General features: G+C 32.9%; 2 protein-coding genes across 2 annotated transcripts; one reads left to right on the forward strand and one right to left on the reverse strand.

The window, feature by feature from the left end:
* Window positions 1-104: 104 nt before the first annotated feature.
* LOC149487017 (ATP-binding cassette sub-family B member 10, mitochondrial-like) lies at window positions 105-12966 on the reverse strand. Its single transcript, XM_089697227.1, has 10 exons — window positions 12451-12966; window positions 11892-12098; window positions 10491-10693; window positions 10093-10227; window positions 9685-9831; window positions 9108-9339; window positions 8713-8990; window positions 8352-8435; window positions 4558-4710; window positions 105-1522 (listed from the first exon to the last, which is right to left on the reverse strand). The coding sequence occupies exons 1-10, from the start codon at window positions 12809-12811 to the stop codon at window positions 1226-1228; spliced, it is 2097 nt and encodes a 698-aa protein (XP_089553353.1). The 5' UTR covers window positions 12812-12966; the 3' UTR covers window positions 105-1225.
* A 574-nt stretch (window positions 12967-13540) lies between these two features.
* On the forward strand, window positions 13541-16283 carry LOC149487018 (uncharacterized). The gene is made up of 7 exons (XM_089697308.1): window positions 13541-13916; window positions 14216-14390; window positions 14556-14618; window positions 14841-14900; window positions 15220-15279; window positions 15893-16102; window positions 16254-16283. The coding sequence occupies exons 1-7, from the start codon at window positions 13846-13848 to the stop codon at window positions 16281-16283; spliced, it is 669 nt and encodes a 222-aa protein (XP_089553434.1). The 5' UTR covers window positions 13541-13845.
* The last annotated feature ends 817 nt before the right edge of the window (window positions 16284-17100 follow it).

Consider the following 17100-nt stretch of genomic DNA (forward strand, 5'->3'; position numbering starts at 1 on the left):
GAGGGAAGATACAGTTTTCGGATCTTTGATTACTTATTTTTATTAAATAACAACTACCTACCTAAAAATAATGTACATAAAGTTATGCTTAAATAATATAAAAATGATTGAAAAATAACAATAGCTTTTTATTTCATCCAATTAATTTATATTTTATTCCATTACCCGTTATATCTACACTATAAAATAAATTTGTACATAATTCTTTAAAATTTTACATACACAAAATGTCACTTGCCCACCCATATCACAAGATAAATTAACAACAAAAAAAAGCATATAAAACCTTTGTTCCAAAGTTCAACGCATAATTTATTAGTGCATCCAATACGATCATTGCTTCATTAAGACAGTTTACTCAGTCAATGCTAAACGACGTATTCGAATGCACTTTGTCATTTGAAATAACATAACAAAATATAGAACTAAAACAATACCTATACTTTTAATTTATACTCATCACCAAAATTGTCAACAGCGAAAAATCATAGATATATATATGTATTATTCTATAGCTCCTTGATGTTACTATAAATAAATAATATAAATTTCTTTTACCTCAAAATAAAGCAAACTTTAATTCAATCCGATCACCTGTGCTATAAAGTTGCTAAATAAATAAGGTATTAAATCATTTTATACAAAAATGTGAATATATGGCAGTGATGTGATCCTTAGACACTTCATATGAACAAGGAACAGAAATAAATATCATATTGTACTTGTTAAGCAAATAAATTTTATCTTACATTTTTTACAAGATAATTGTATATACAGTATATAATATTTATATTTATTTTTAAGAACGATATATGTATAACAAATAATAGGTATTTCTTTAAAAAATCAACAGAGAATCATTGACTATTAAGCATCAACAACTAATTTTAAACTACGCAATATAATAATATAGCATCATATCTTATTGTGACTTTAGAAAAATACTTTACATATTTTGATATTATAATCTTTTGTAACTTAGCAATAGCTATATTTTAAAGGCATTAAACAAATTGCTTCATCGATAACAAATAAGGCTTAACGATACAATTTTGAAGATGAACTATAGATTAAATATCAGGAAGACAATTTTTTCATATCCACATCCACAAAATTAAAAATTACATTCCAAAAATAATTAAAAAATTTTTTTCACAAAATAAAAAAATTAAGAATCTTGCTGCTATAGTTCACTTTCAAAACCCCATAATTCTTCCGTGATGCATCATTTCACATTTAATTTATCCTTTTCTGACTTCGGTTGCGCGAAAGCTTGGTGCGTGATAAGTTCTCTAAAATAACCGTTCGGTTTCTCAATTAATTCCTTATAAGGACCCTTTTCGATAATCACACCATTACCAATTACCGCGACTTCGTCCGCCGATTGTATCGTACTTAGTCTATGCGCTATTGTCAAAACCGTTCGCTCTCTACTAATTTCCTTTAACGCTTTGTCTACTAAATATTCTGAATATGCATCTAGGGCTGAGGTAGCTTCGTCGAGTATGAGGATTTTTGGATTCTGAAAAGAAAAAAAATATAAAAAACAATTCGTTTTTTTTTTAAACTAAGTTCAATCGCTATTGCAATGGCATACGATATGAATTCGGGATACTAGAATAAATAATAATAATATGACGAGTTAATATTAAATATCTTATTTTTATCAAATGAGACATATTTGTGTTTATGATTTATTAGAACAAATTGAAAACCAACGTTAGTTATCTTGTACTAAATCCTTGACCCTCTTCACGTGAACTAAAAAATGTCTGACGTTGATAACGTAAATACTTTAGCGTAAGTTTTTACGGGCTATTGTTTTCAATCAGAGTATTCAAATGATATAGGAGAATAAAATAATCTACAGCTATATTAGTGTAATGAATGATTATATTTGTATTTGTTATATGGGTAGATTTTTATAACTTCCTATTGCACGCCTCATAAGCGAAGCGTTGAGGTGGGTACTACTGTCACTTCGCGCAAAACATCTGATTTTTCAAACTTAAAATGTCTTTATGTATCATACATTGCACTTGTAAGATAATACATACACACACATATTAAGAAAAAACACTATTTTTAACGTTCATGATATTTTTGATGTCACTTTTGTTATTTAAACTAGTTAAAAAACAGTCTAAAAAAGTTCTGTCTTGGACGTCCGTGTGTCTGTATGTGCGGATCCTTTTTCTTGTTAACACGATAGCGACCGAAATACTTTACTAATCGAGTCTTTTTTTTTCTCTTACGCTTGAGTATGCTCAGGAATAGAACCCTTTCATTTTTCAGGGTCTGATTCGATGTGGTTTAATTGTTATTAAATAAACAAAAATAATAATTAATAAATATTTATTAAAAAAAAAATTATGAGGCGTGCACTTTTGGATTTTCCAAATTATTTATATTTACAGACCGGTTGGACTGATATTTCGTATGTAGAATTTCCCTACGAAGCGTACACCCCCGACTGCGTCCGGACTCCGGATCGACCAGAGATTAAAACAAAAACATACAGCCTACATATCTCAGTAATATATTTCGCTCTCTACTAGTAAATCCACTACCAAATTCTATCACGTAAAAATTTAAATTATAACCAAACAAACTAGGCAAACACAAAAACAAATTTCTCTTCTTGCAACACTAAGTAGAAGCTCATATATTATGTATAACATGTGGTCTGGCGACACTAACTTCGTAAAAATAAAACTGAAAAAAATATCACCCATCCAACTTGTGACCGTGCCAACCGTTGCTTAACTTCGTTTTTTTTTATCACTTGCCGCTCCCACCCACAGCTACTGGGGCTAGCTCTGCAGCTGTGCCCACGTACAGTTCGATTAAAACTTAATGGCGGTTCGGAAGTTACATGCGAATGCACGTGCGCGCAAGTACCTGTCTGTACCTTGGCATCCCGTTGATATAAATAAATAAATAAACGTTTACTGTCAACATAACACAAATACACCAGAGCATGAGATTTTACACAATATAAACATTTAGCAACACACATAATATAATACACACATTAAATTATTTATCATCAATAAGTAATGATCATCAAAATATGTATTCATATAATGTGGGAAGGTACTGGGCATTTTCACGTTGACAAACGGGACCAGCTCAGTATTCGGCACGAATGATAACAAAACCATGGTTACCTATCTTAATCTCGAATTTTAATATTCCGAATATCATAATCCAGAAAACGTTTGGACATTTTTTCATAACCCCGAATTTTAAAATTTCGAAGTTTTGTTTGCCATATAATCGCAACTCCGAATTTCATTTGCCCATTTCTTTATTTGTACGACGTTTTACAATCCAGACGAATGAGTTCCAGACATACGAAATCTAAATGCACGAAATCCAGATGACCGTAATCCATATGCACGAAAGCCAGATTTTTAAAACACAAATTTTTGAAATACAGTTAATTGATATCCAGACAAACAATGTCCAGATTTTTGAAATTCAAATAAACGATATCCAGCAAAACGTAATCCTTCCAGGGGGACGCAGCACGAACCTAACCTAACCTACTGAGTCGAATTTGACACTTAAATCTTTCTGTAATGGGCAAGTAAAACAATAGTGAGTGGGTTCTGGCACTCGCCGGCCGCTGCCGCGCCACGCTCGCTTCGCTCGCTCGGCTCGTGCATGGGGGGTCACAGTTCAAAACTAACCTAACCTACTGAGTCGAATTTGACACTTAAACCTTTCTGCAATGGGCAAGTAAAACAATAGCGAGTCGGTTCTGGCACTCGCCGGCCGCTGCCGCGGCACGCTCGCTTCACTCGCTCGGCTCGTGCATGGGGGGTCACAGTTCAAAACTAACCTAACCTACTGAGTCGAATTTGATACTTAAACCTTTCTGTAATAGGCAAGTAAAACAATAGCGAGTCAGTTCTAGCGTGGGGGTCGTAGTTCAAACCTAACCTACTGAGTCGACTTTGACACTAAAACCGGTCTGTAATGGACAAGTAAAACAATAAATTTACTTACTGACAATGTTTATTTTCAGTCGATAGTAAAGGTATTATCACGATTGTATGGAAATCAAATAAAAAGATTATGAAAATCTGGCAATAGTTTATCTGTTATACGATTATATGGGAACCAAATAAAAAGATTATGAAAATTTGGCAATAGTTTATTTGGAAAATGGTACGATGGGAAACAAAAAAAAAGTATTCTGAGAATCTGGTATATTGAGATCTGTATAATGAGAATACGGGAAACAAAAAAATACTTTTTAAAAATCTGGTTTTGGTGCATCTGGAAATAGATTCATCTGGGAAATTAAAAAAGGAATTTTAAAAATTTGTCATTCATTACATCTGTCTTTTAAAAGTTCTAACAACCGTTTTCGGGGTTTTAAGATTCGGGTAATAGAAATTCGAGTTTTCAATAGGTTACCCAAAACCATAATTGAATTGAAATATTAATAGAATTAATGATATCTAAAATTGTTTTCTGCGCATCAGATCGTTCGATGTTCCGAGCCGCCATTAAGTTTGAATCGTACTGTAGCACACACTCGCTAACCTTAACGATGGCCCTTGCGATGGCGACGCGCTGCTTCTGCCCGCCGCTGAGCTCCGAGCCGCCCGCGCCCACTTGCCGCTCCCACCCCGCGCTGCTCAGGCTGGCCAGCTCTTGGAGCTGTGCTGCTCGGGCCGCTACGAGCCATGCTGGTTCCTAAGGGAATTAATTGAGAAATTAAAACATTTCTTTTAACACAAAAAATTGGTTGTCTGTAAAGTCGGTTTACTGACGATAGTTCTTCTCTCGCTTGCACTTCAAGCCTTACATGGAACGCCTCAGAGCGAGGTAACGCCGCATGAGTCATGTTTTTTCGTGCGTGCAGCCGGCTCTATCGAATTATAAGACGTTGTCACGTCAAAAAAAACATTACCACCTATAGTTGAGCCAATTTAATAGGCAACATTTGACGTCTATCAATTTTATCTTCGAAGAGAGGTAACCTGCTTAAAAACATCGATTAAAGTGAATTAATCGATACGGATTTGAAACATTTGTAAATCGAATTTATTAATTTATGATGATTTTTGTTCACAAGTAATCAATGCATTCGATTCTAGATGTCAGATCTCGATTTTTAGAGTAACATCTCTGGTATTTAAAAAGAAAAAAGGTTTATTGACACAAAATTGTAGCGACGTCAGTTCTTCAATTCAGAAATTGTTTATTATGTTTAGAATGGTTCATCAGTAAAAAGAAATCTTAAAATTACTTGTATCGGTCATTATTATTATAAATATGTAATCGTTATTGAAAAAAGTTAAGCAAATGTGCAGATCTAACAGAAAGAAATATCATGTTATTCTATGTTGTCGTTACTAAGTTACGTTGTTGAATTTTGTTGAACTGTCAAATGTTGCCAATTAAAATGGCTCTACTATAAAGCTGGGTATCGACTTCGCGCTCCTGGCGCGCGCGCCATGAATGACCGCGCCGAGAGTGCGTTCCGCGGAGCGCGTTCCAAATAATTGAAGTATATCAACTAAGCGCGCCTGGCGCGCGTGGCAACTGTTCCAGTGTTTGACCGTTCATCATGGAAGCTAGTCGTGTACGAGCAGCAGCAGCATTTTTGTCTGTAACTCCGGCACAGGGACTCCCATTTCACTACTGATTTCTCGCTAACCAATAAATCATTTAGAGAAGATCTCTAAGCGATTTATTATGATACGAAGAAATTTTACTGTTCCACAAAACTTCTTTCGTACCATATAAAAATAAAAATAAATAAAGCTTTTATTAATTCCTTTACTTATATCTAATTACAAATTTTGTTGTTAGTGTGGTTAGTGTTAACATTATTCTTATTTCTCTATAACAATTCTATTTTTTAAATATTAAATTAAGTGTTAGTTAATTAGTCTTTCTAATTGTAATAGTATGTAATTAAATATAATAAGGACCGCTTTTTGCGGTAAAAGCCTCCTCCAATTTCTTCCATTCATCCCTGTTCTTAGCTAATCTAGTCCAAAGGGCACCTGCATGATTTTTGATATCATCACTCCATCGTGTGATTGGTCTTCCCCTCTTACGCTTTTTATAAAAAGGTGTCCAATTTATTACCGAATGTGACCATCTGTCATCTCTCAATCTGCACAGGTGACCTGCCCATTTCCACTTCAATTTACATACATATCTTACTGCATCTTGAGCTTTCGTTCTTTTTCTTATATCACTATTTCGTATTCTATCCTTAAGTTTAATATTCAAAAAGCTTCGTTCCATGCCTCGTTGGCAGATTCTAATTCTGTTTAAATGCTTTTTTGCAAGGGGCCATGTTTGACATGCATACGTTAGGCAAGGTGTAAGACATATGTCCATGGCTTTAGCTTTTAGTGGAATTGGTATTTGTCCTTTGAAAATCTCTTTCATAGCCCAATATTTATTCCATGTTTGCTTGACTCTTCTTTCTATTTCTTTTTCGTTGCATAGCTTAAATGAGATAAGATGTCCGAGGTAAATGTAGTCTTCAACATATTCTATAGGAGTTTCATTTATTGTGACTTGTAACTGGTGGCTGTTTGTTATAATCTTAGTTTTTTCCTGATTTATATTTAAACCTGCTTTTTTGCTATATTTATTTAGCGATTCTATCATTGTTTGCAATTCTCTTACATTTTCTGACAACAGAACTATATCGTCTGCAAATCTCAGGTGCGATAAATATCGTCCATTGATTTTGAGACCATATGACTCCCAATTTAGCTGGCTGAAGATATATTCCAGTACAGATATAAACAGTTTTGCTGAAAGTGGATCCCCTTGTTTAACACCACGGTTAATCTTGAATGTTGGTCCTTGTATATCTAATTTTACTCTAGCATAGCTGTTTTCATATATTGTTTTTATAATTGATATGTATGTGTCGTTGACACCTTGAGCTTTTAATGCTTTCCATATAGTACTATGTAAAATAGAGTCAAATGCTTTTGCATAGTCAATAAAGCATATATATAAGGGCTGATTGAATTCTTTATATTTTTCTATTAACTGTTTTACTGTATGTATATGGTCAATTGTAGACATTCCTTTCATAAAGCCCGCTTGTTCAATGGGTTGTTTGTCATCTAAGATATATGTTAGTCTTCTTAGCAGAGTTGAGGTAAATACTTTATATATGCATGGAATTAAACTAATCGGTCTGTAGTTACTTATAAATTTAGGGTCTCCTTTTTTGTATAATAATATTATATCTGAGCATAGCCATTGTTTTGGAAATTCTATTCTCTGTAGAACGAGGTTGAATAAATTTGTCAGAGGTTTTACTATGTGTGGTTGGCTCGCTATGATCATCTCATTTGTTATACCATCGGGGCCGGGGCTTTTTCCTGATTTGAGCTTTTTAATAGAAAGTTCCACTTCACATTCTAGGAAGGGTGGGACATCATCAGACTTTTTGTTATATTGTTTTTTATTGGTCATAAAATTTTGCAACGTTTTACTTGGCTCTTGATTCGTACTACTGTATAAGTTTTTGTAAAACGATGTGGCAACATCCAGTAATTCCTTTCTGTGTGTGGTAACAGAGCCTGTGGGGGTGCTTAGATGTGTCATTAATTGTTTGGTTCTCTCTAGAACTTTGTTCGCTTTTTTTATTCCACCTGTTTGTTTTAAATGATTTTGAAATATTTTTAATCTATAATTTTTTAAATTTTCTTTCTTCGTACCATATAGCTGAATAATAAATAATAACAACTTTGGTTATTTATATATTATATCCATAATTATTACTCGGAGCGCAACAAACACAAAAAATACGACAAACCCGTCTCCATTGGCGCGCGCGCCACGTTTGATGCGCGGTAAAAAACCGACACCCGACGGAACGGACCGCTCCGCGTTCGACCGCTCCAACGAACATTTTGGCGCGCGTTCCAAACTGGTATCCATTTCACGCGGCTGGAGCGCGCGCCAATGTTCGACCTCTTGGAGCGCGAAGTCGATACCCACCTTAAGACTGGTTTTGGTGGTGTTTTTACGAATGCTTTCCACAAGCGTGTGGTTGAACCACGGGGTTAAAAAACTTGCGTTAAGGAGTGTCCAAATATAGAGCACCTAATTACGCAGCGTGACGCGCAGTTATGTTGACGATATTCATATTTTACGTTTGAACTTGTACGGCAAAGAACTAAGGTATGAAATTTATGCGTGCATACAAATGTATGCAGGTGTGGTAAAACGTAGTTTTGTAGTTTGTTAATAAAAACGGAAACTTTAGTTAAAATAACGACCAAAAAAGACAGTATTTAGTGTGGAAATGTAAATACAAAAATATAAATTAATCAGACTTTAGTCTTTACCTTGTTTTCTTCATCCACTGATTCTTCATCAACAAGGCCATAGAGAATGTTTTCTTTTATAGATCCAGTGAATAAAACCGGCTCCTGTTAAACACAATAAGATTCAATATCTTAACATATAACACACATTAATATTAATAACACTAATAAATGCTGACGACAATAGCAATGCTTATTGCATTTATAATTTAATAGCATTTTTTAAATTTTCCTCTGAATGTAAAAAAAATGTATAATACCTGTCATAGATACTTAATATAATAAAAAAAGATCTCAAAGCGCTACAATAGTCAGACAGGTGCAAAAAAATCACTAAATATTTATGAAAAACCTGTTTGTAATTTTTATAAAAATAAATTACCTGACTAACAAAACCAATATGGCTCCTCAACCATACAGGATCGAGTTTCCTTATATCCACACCATCAAGTAGTATCCTGCCTTGCTCCGGGTCATATAACCTCAAAATGAGTGATGCTATCGTACTTTTTCCACAACCCGACCTTCCAACCAACGCTACAGACTTCCCGGGCAAGAGATGTAAGTTCAAACCCTTGATCATTGGCTGCCCGCCGTATGAAAAGTTTATGTTTTCTAGAAGGATCTCGCCTCTAGGCCGTTCTACTGGTCTAAGGCCACCTGTAAAAAGCAAAAAAAAAGCAAAAACAATACAAGTAATTTTCTTAAGTTGATGATAAAAATAAATTAGAATCCCCTAAAAATTAAAAATAGGTTTTTTTTTCTATTTTAGTTTACCTGATACAGGTATTTTAGGTTCCCTATCGATAATCTGCCAAAGTCTCGTAGCAGCACCGATACCCTTATTCATTTCTGTATAAAAACTGCTCAAGCCGCCAATACTAATGCCAACATACGCCGCATAAAGCAGGAACGATGTAAGATTGCCGACAGTTAATTCTTCCGTCGCGACCATACCACCTCCGTAGTAAAGTACTAATATGATTATTGTGTTGCCAGATAGACCTGTCTGAAAATAAAAATTAAAAAAAAAAACGGATAAAAAATTAAATCAATTCAAAAAACCAAAATAAGAAAAAATATATTTATCTACACTAATATTATAAAGAGGAAAACTTTGTTTGTTTGTTTGTTTGTAATGAATAGGCTCATAAACTACTGGACCGGTTTTAAAAATTCTTTCACCATTCGAAAGCTACATTATCCACGAGTAATATAGGCTATATATCATCATGCTTAGACCAACAGGAGCGGAGTAATATGCGGGTGAAACCGCGCAGCACAGCTAGTAAAAAATATATTTAAATGAGACTGTATTATACTAAATTCATACTTAAAAACTCAATATACTTACCAAACCATAGAAACTTCCAACTGCTAATGATTCCTTGTATGCCAATTGCAACAGATTTTCAATCCTTTGTGCGTATGATTCACATTCTTTTTTCTCTTTACTAAATGCTTTTACTGTTTTTATATTCGATATTTTCTCTTCAGCTAACTGCAATAGTAAAATAGTAACAATATATTTTACGCATTATATTATTTTATATGTATTGTAATGGAGCGTAATTTTTAGAATTTTTTTTAACACACTTTACTAACAACTGTTTTGTGTAAGGAGAAGGAAAAGTAATATAAAGTATTATGTATAAAATGTTTTGTATACTTATATTATCAATAAGTTTTATATGTATAGTTTTATTGAAGAGTAATAAATAAAAATAAATAAAATGGTAAGATAAAGTTAATTATAGCTCACCTCACTAGTTTCAGCTAAAGAATCCTGCATCTGTCTTGTTATACTTCTTACAAATCGTCCATATATTACGGCTAACATTGACACTGGTGGTACAACCAAAAGTCCAATTAGAGCTAATGATGGCGACATATAGAACTAAAAACAATATGGATAAATATTAGATTCATATTAACAAATGGTACTATGTTCACAGTAATAATTTATGTTATTGAAGTTGGAAAAAAATACGACCTTAAAATCGAAAGAGTACAATTTCGATTGCTGAGATAAAGCAAAATACGCCTATCAAAGCAATATGATATATTTTTGTCTGGTGTATTTTTATATGTTAATAATAAACTTTCAGAGTAATAAAGTATTCTTGTTGCATTATTTTAATTTAGAAATGAAACATTTACCATCATACCAGTCCCAGCACCAACCATAAACAGCGACCTCAATCCATCGCTAACATTCTGACTCAAGTTGCGTCCTACCAACTGAGTATCCGCAGACAATCTATTTACTAATTCACCTGTGGAATTCTTGCCGAACCATTGCGGTTCCTGTCGTAATATAGCGCCAAAAACTTGCTTACGAAGCGACTGAGTCATTCTTTGACCTGAAATGGATTAGTATATTTACTAGTGAAATAAAAAATGGGAACATTTTGTAGAACATTTTCAACTGGATAGCCTTTCCAGATGATTTTTCCTATTTTCATGTTTCAGGAACTTTTTTCAAGTATACGGAATTGGAGATATTAAAAATTTTAACCAATATGCACATCAGATGAATGGTACCCTGAATTTTAAAGCAAACAATCATTACATTAGTGACAAAAATATCACAATTAACCCATTGACCACCGAGCGGCCCGATCGGGCCGAGACACAATAGATTTTCTATTGTGTCTGTGATCCGAGGACTGACGGATTAAATTTAACTCTCCAGGTGTGAAAATGTATAAAAACATTACTTAGTATGTTTAAGGTAATTGTCATCATAATATAAAGATAATAAACCAGTATGCATGTAACATGTAGGATTAGGATACATACTACATGCTTTTCCTTTAGTAAAGTTATAGGTACATAGTATAAAACAGCTTCCTTGTAAATAAAAAAATATATATTGATAGGTAAAATAATATGATAACAAGGTTAGCCTAGATAACTGAAGTTGAACAAAATAGATTCTTTATCTAGACTTGATACAAAGTTTTGTTTAAGATGAAGAATTATCAATTTCTGAAAAACAGAAATTGATATTTTTTTGCAATATTACTGAGCTTTGATCGCTGATAAGAATGTTTCACACAGCCACAAGTATTATTGTTAAATAATCATACATTTTTGATAGCGAAAATATTTATCTCAATGCCTGTACCTAATGGTGATATAGATACATACTAATTTTAAATAAAATATAAAGTAATAGATGTTTGTTATGAATTAATCAAAATAAAAACACTATTTTTAAGTCAGTCTATTGAACAAAGGTTGGTCAAATGTTCTGATAACAATAATTATCATTAGTTATACACTTCTCATTTTGGCAATTCATTACACAGAATCATAAACTTTAAACATATAAGCATAATGATTAATCAATATAATTTAAAGACAGTTGTTTTCCTATCTGATATTATCATTATCAGATATTAAATATAACCTAAAAAATGATAATTTTTTGAATAAGTAGAGAAACATAATACTGAATTAAAAGTACTTTGAAGTACACAAAATATGTTTGCTATGATAATATAGTTTGAAGGAAAACTAAATGTGCAACTGACTTATAAATATACCATTGTTTACCCGATATTGACATCAAGTATACTCGTCCAAAATTGCATAATCCTCCAAGAAGGAACACTCCACATAGCATTAGGCATAGCGAATCTAGTTTTTCCCGCGCAGCTCCCAAATCACTAGTTGTGTTATAAATGATATCTAACACTTTTCCGAGGGAGAATGGTACTGCCATTGTAACACTTGAGGATATAACAAGAAAACCAATTGCACCTGGAAATTTTGAAATAATTACATTATTTCTGTGAATGTTCACAGGCAGTGTGTCTCAGTAAGTTATAAAGGATACACATTTTCAATATACAAAAGTTTATTGAGAATATTTATAAAATTAACACATTAATATATTTATATTCCATTAAGTGACTTTTGGATCATTATATACATATTATATTGTAAAATAATAAGTGCTTTTTATTTAGTAAAGAAATAACTGGTTTAAAGTGATTAACATAACCAGTAATTTTACTTATAAATTTGCAACCATGCAAAGTTTTTAAGATTTGATAATCTATTCTGAGTTTTTGATATCTATTCATGACAGTATAGTATAAAGATGAGTTACCAGTCAGAGTCCATTTTTCTGGTGCAGCTAAACCAAACAATCTCTTCAATTCTGAAGACTTTAACTTCACATTTGTAGTAACAACAGTTTTATCTTTTACTGTCTCAATCTGGGCGCTTTTTTTCTGAGCATCCACTTGACTTGTATAATATCTTGTTTTTAAAATATAAATGTTATTTTTGCTACACAAAGTTCTTTCATAATTATTCGGTAACACTCCAAATTTATAACTAGAACTAGAATATAACCTGGAACCACAGTGCTTACAAGGTCGAGTGTGGACAGGTATTTTGCGAAGGAATTTTGTTGTTCTGCTTGTTATTTTCACGTCAAAACCTTTAAAAATCAAATTTTGCAGCATTGTGAAATTAAATTTTTAAATTTTAGTTAAATAAAAACAAAAACATAGCTGTCAAATCCCTGTCATATCTCACACAATCAAAAAGCCACAAGAGTCAAGGCGACTCTCAGCTGACACTGGTGACAGAACACTGGCAATTGGCAATTGGCATCTATTAACTGACGGCTAACTTTTTTAATTTTAGAATGTTACCATATTATTTTGTTAGATATCTCAAGTCTCAACCTGCTTGATAAAATGCAAATTAAATATTAGAAAGGAACAGGTTTAGACGGTTTTTTACTACACATTCCAATATCGTACAATGTATCAGTTTTGTAATACATTATTGTAAATATTTTATATATTTAAATTCTATGAATCTTTTTCAAATTGGTAAACAAATATTTATTTATAGGGTAGATGAAATTAAAACAAACGTAAATAAATACATACAAATACATTTATTTAATTGCGTGAAATATCAACTCTCAATCACTCACAATCCAGTTGGAAAGAAAATATTTCTAGAGTTCCTTCTTTCTACAATATTGACATATCTAGCAATTATCTGGAATATTCATAACTGTCTGAGGTGTTTACATAAATTACACTTGAGTACAATTTACATTTACATTATTTTATGTGTCATGGTTAGTGACATAATTTTTTTTTCTAACAATTGAGATTAAAGTCAATTTATAATCGTATTATATTATTTTTATTCTGAAACTGTATCGTTTTATAGCTTGACAAAAAAGATTAGAGAAAACGTAGAGTGAGAATGAACCATAGAGGAGGCACTAAAATGACAAGTAATGCGTGAGAGAAATACACTTATGACTATAAAGCTAAGAGCAAGCGAGACAGAAACATTGTTTTTTGTTTCTCTCATGTTATGCGATTTCTTTTGTTGGGGACAAAGGCAGTTTGTCCCAAACAAGCGGCTACAGTCCATTGTTTTGCTAGTTTTCTGTTTTTTCTCGCTGTTAAGTGACTTCAAAGTTTAATAAACGTTGACAGTGATCTGTTTTAATCCGACTTTAAGTGAAAATATGGTGCGTTGTAGTGTGATTGGTTGTAAAAATCGGCCGGAACGAAGATTACCAAATATTACCTTTCACACGTAAGTAAACTTATTTGAAGTATATTGTTTTATAGAACTGGATATAGTTGATACATTTTCATTAACTCTAATGTGAAATTATCTACAAATATATAATATTTTCATCGAAATAGACGTAAACATTTTTTTGTGTTATCCGACTAAATTACGAAGTGTTCTTGTTGTTCAGGACGCCATTTGTTTTTACGTAGTTTCAAATTTATGGTATAATCATGTGATTAACATTAGGGATACCAGTACAGGGTAAAATTTTCCCCAAAATCGTGAAATGTTTTTTTAATATTAAATATGTTTTTTAGGTTTCCAAAAGAAACAAGTACATTAAACAGATGGATTCGAGCTACCGGAAGGAAGAACTGGTTACCAGGAAAAAGTCACAGAATATGTTCTATACATTTTGAGTCGCGTTATTTTCGAAAAACGAAAAAAAAAACCTATTTGATGCCCAATGCAATTCCAACACTTTTTACAACAGTGAGTAATTTTTGTGATGCATTTAGTTTGGATTTAAATGTTGTAGTTTAAATATTCATAGACCGATTTTGTTGCTACGTCTACATAATAAACAAAACAAGTTATTAATTTATTTTTATAGGGGTATATTTTCTATTTATACTAAATCAAATTTTATTTTTTTAGGATATTATTGTTGAGCGACTGAGTACTGCCCAACAATCAAAAGTCCATGGACCAGGTCTTAAGGTAAATTAATAATTCCATTGCACTTTCCCACGAGCAACAACACTGCACTATTTTAGAACTGCACGACATACCGTGGAGAGGAAGTTTATGAGGTGTTGTTGTGTATGTACACGGCTCATATGAATGTGTGAAGCCTGGATTAGTCACCGGTTTTTTTACACCTTTTATTTTGTACATGGATGTTCTTAGTATTATCTGATTCAACTAACTTAATCTTTTCAGGATGTTGTTGAGCTACCTAATACAAGAGAACAGGCGAAAACCCCTGAACCAAGTCTTGAGGTAAATTGATTATATTATAAAATTATGGTGAAATATATATCTATACTAATATTATAAAGCTGAAGAGTTTGTTTGTTTGTTTCAACGCACTAATCTCAGGAACTACTGGTCCAATTTGAGAATTTCTTTCGGTGTTAGATAGCCCATTTATCGAGGAAGGCTTTAGGCTATATATTATCTCAACAGACCAACAGGAGCGGAGCAATGCGGGTGAAACCGCGGGACATAGCTAGTTAGTAATAATTTCATTTGGGTACATTTTGTACATTTATGTTATTTGAATTTTCTGGTTTACCGAAGTTAAACTTTATCTTTACAGGATATTATTGAGCTACCTAGTACTAGCAAACAGTCGAAAGCCCCTGAACCAAGTTTTGAGGTATATCATTATTTCATATACAACAATAAATTAATGAATGAATACATTTATTTCTGAAACAATGAAGTAGAGTATAGTAATAATTTCATCACGCCGGTGCCAGCGCATGGTGACAGCGCTTGTGGCCGATCACGGGGCCAGGAGCAGGAGCCGCCGTTGTGAAACTATATAGTGCTCGCGCAATAACTAAAACCGTAGCAAATGTTAAAGAACAGCCGAAGTGATATCTTTAATGGCGTATAGGAAATGTTGCCACAGCGTGGTTTTATAGCGTGACCAAAAAATATATTTTGAAGAGTTACCGTGGGAGCACTGTAACTGTTTAGAGTTATTTGTATAAGTAGTATATTTTGTCTTATTTAGGTACATCTGTGTGGTCTTATATTTTTTAAAATTGTAAAATTATTTAAGTTGGAAAAGGAATCAAATCTACTATAATTGTGAGGGGAATCTAAAGCCTGTAACATAGTTTTGAAGTTTGAACTAATACATGCTTTAATTTCCCCAAATATATAAACTGTATTATTTTAATACTTTTTAATTAAAGATTTTTTTTCTATTATATATTTCTGTTTCAAGTTTGCAAAAAATAACTTAATATTTTTTTTTCCAGGTGGAAACACCGAGAAAAATCAAATTAAGAAAAAAATTAATAAATAAAGAACGTGTAGCCGAGCAAAGAAAAAAGAAAATTGCAGTATTGAGGACAAGGGCGTGGCGGTTAAAGAAAAAGAATGCAGAACTGTGCAGCATATTAGAAGATTTAAAAGCCCGATGTTTAATAAATCAAGAATCTGCTGATGTTTTGTCATCTATAGAAACGGCAATTTGTAAGGAAACTTCGCTAATCAGCTGACAGATTTCCATACAAAGTCCAAATTTTTTTCTATATAATATAAATAGATATTATAATTATATATAATAATTATATAATAAGATATAATATAAACTACCTTATGTCCGATTTATTCCAGATATTGATGCATGCCAAAAAGGAGGACTAGGCCTACTGGGGATACCTCTTTAAAAAAAACGCACCTAAGGTTCTTACCTCACAGGTGGTGTGGAAAAAGAACCAATACAATACAACAGTGAATATATATATATATACTAGCGGTCCGCCCCGGCTTCGCCCGTGGTACATATTTCGCAATAAAAGGTTGTGCCAAATTTCATCAAAATCGGCCCAGTAGTTTATGCGTGAAAACCATACATACATACATACATACATACATACAAACCTTTCCTCTTTATAATATTAGTATAGATTTAAAAATTGCGGGACGTAGCGTTTGCCGCGGTACCGGCCAGCCGCCCGGCTATATATTTTATACCCGTGCGAAGCCGGAGCGGGCCGCTATGTTTTTATATACAACGTTCATAATTTTTCTGTAGTGTATTTAGTATCAGCATTGCACCCGTGCGAAGCCGGGGCGGGTCGCTAGTTAAGTTAATAAATAACAAAATCTTTTCAAATCTGTCTTTTTCTTCATAAACCTATCTTACAAAAAAATACCCAAACATTTATAGATATTTTGCCAGTTTTTCGGATAAAAAGTTTTTGTAATAGTTGGCAACATTGACGTAAGGATTCGCCATCTCGTTCGGGTATACGCCGATGTGATCTCTAGTACATTCTCCCTCTACGAGAGAAAATGAAGCTGCCACTTAAAAGCGTATGCCTACACCATATAGCAAGACGAAAACAGTTTTGATATTTTATTTTTGTTTATATAGATTACTAGCAGTCCGCCCCGGCTTCGCCCGTGGTACATATTTACGTTATCTCTACATAAAAACCATCCTCGTACTTCAAGGAAT

Source organism: Colias philodice, chromosome 7 (assembly GCF_061535455.1).
Source record: "Colias philodice isolate Cphi_HAF_F1 chromosome 7, ilColPhil1 Martin Lab GWU primary, whole genome shotgun sequence".
Lineage (NCBI taxonomy): Eukaryota > Metazoa > Arthropoda > Insecta > Lepidoptera > Pieridae > Colias > Colias philodice.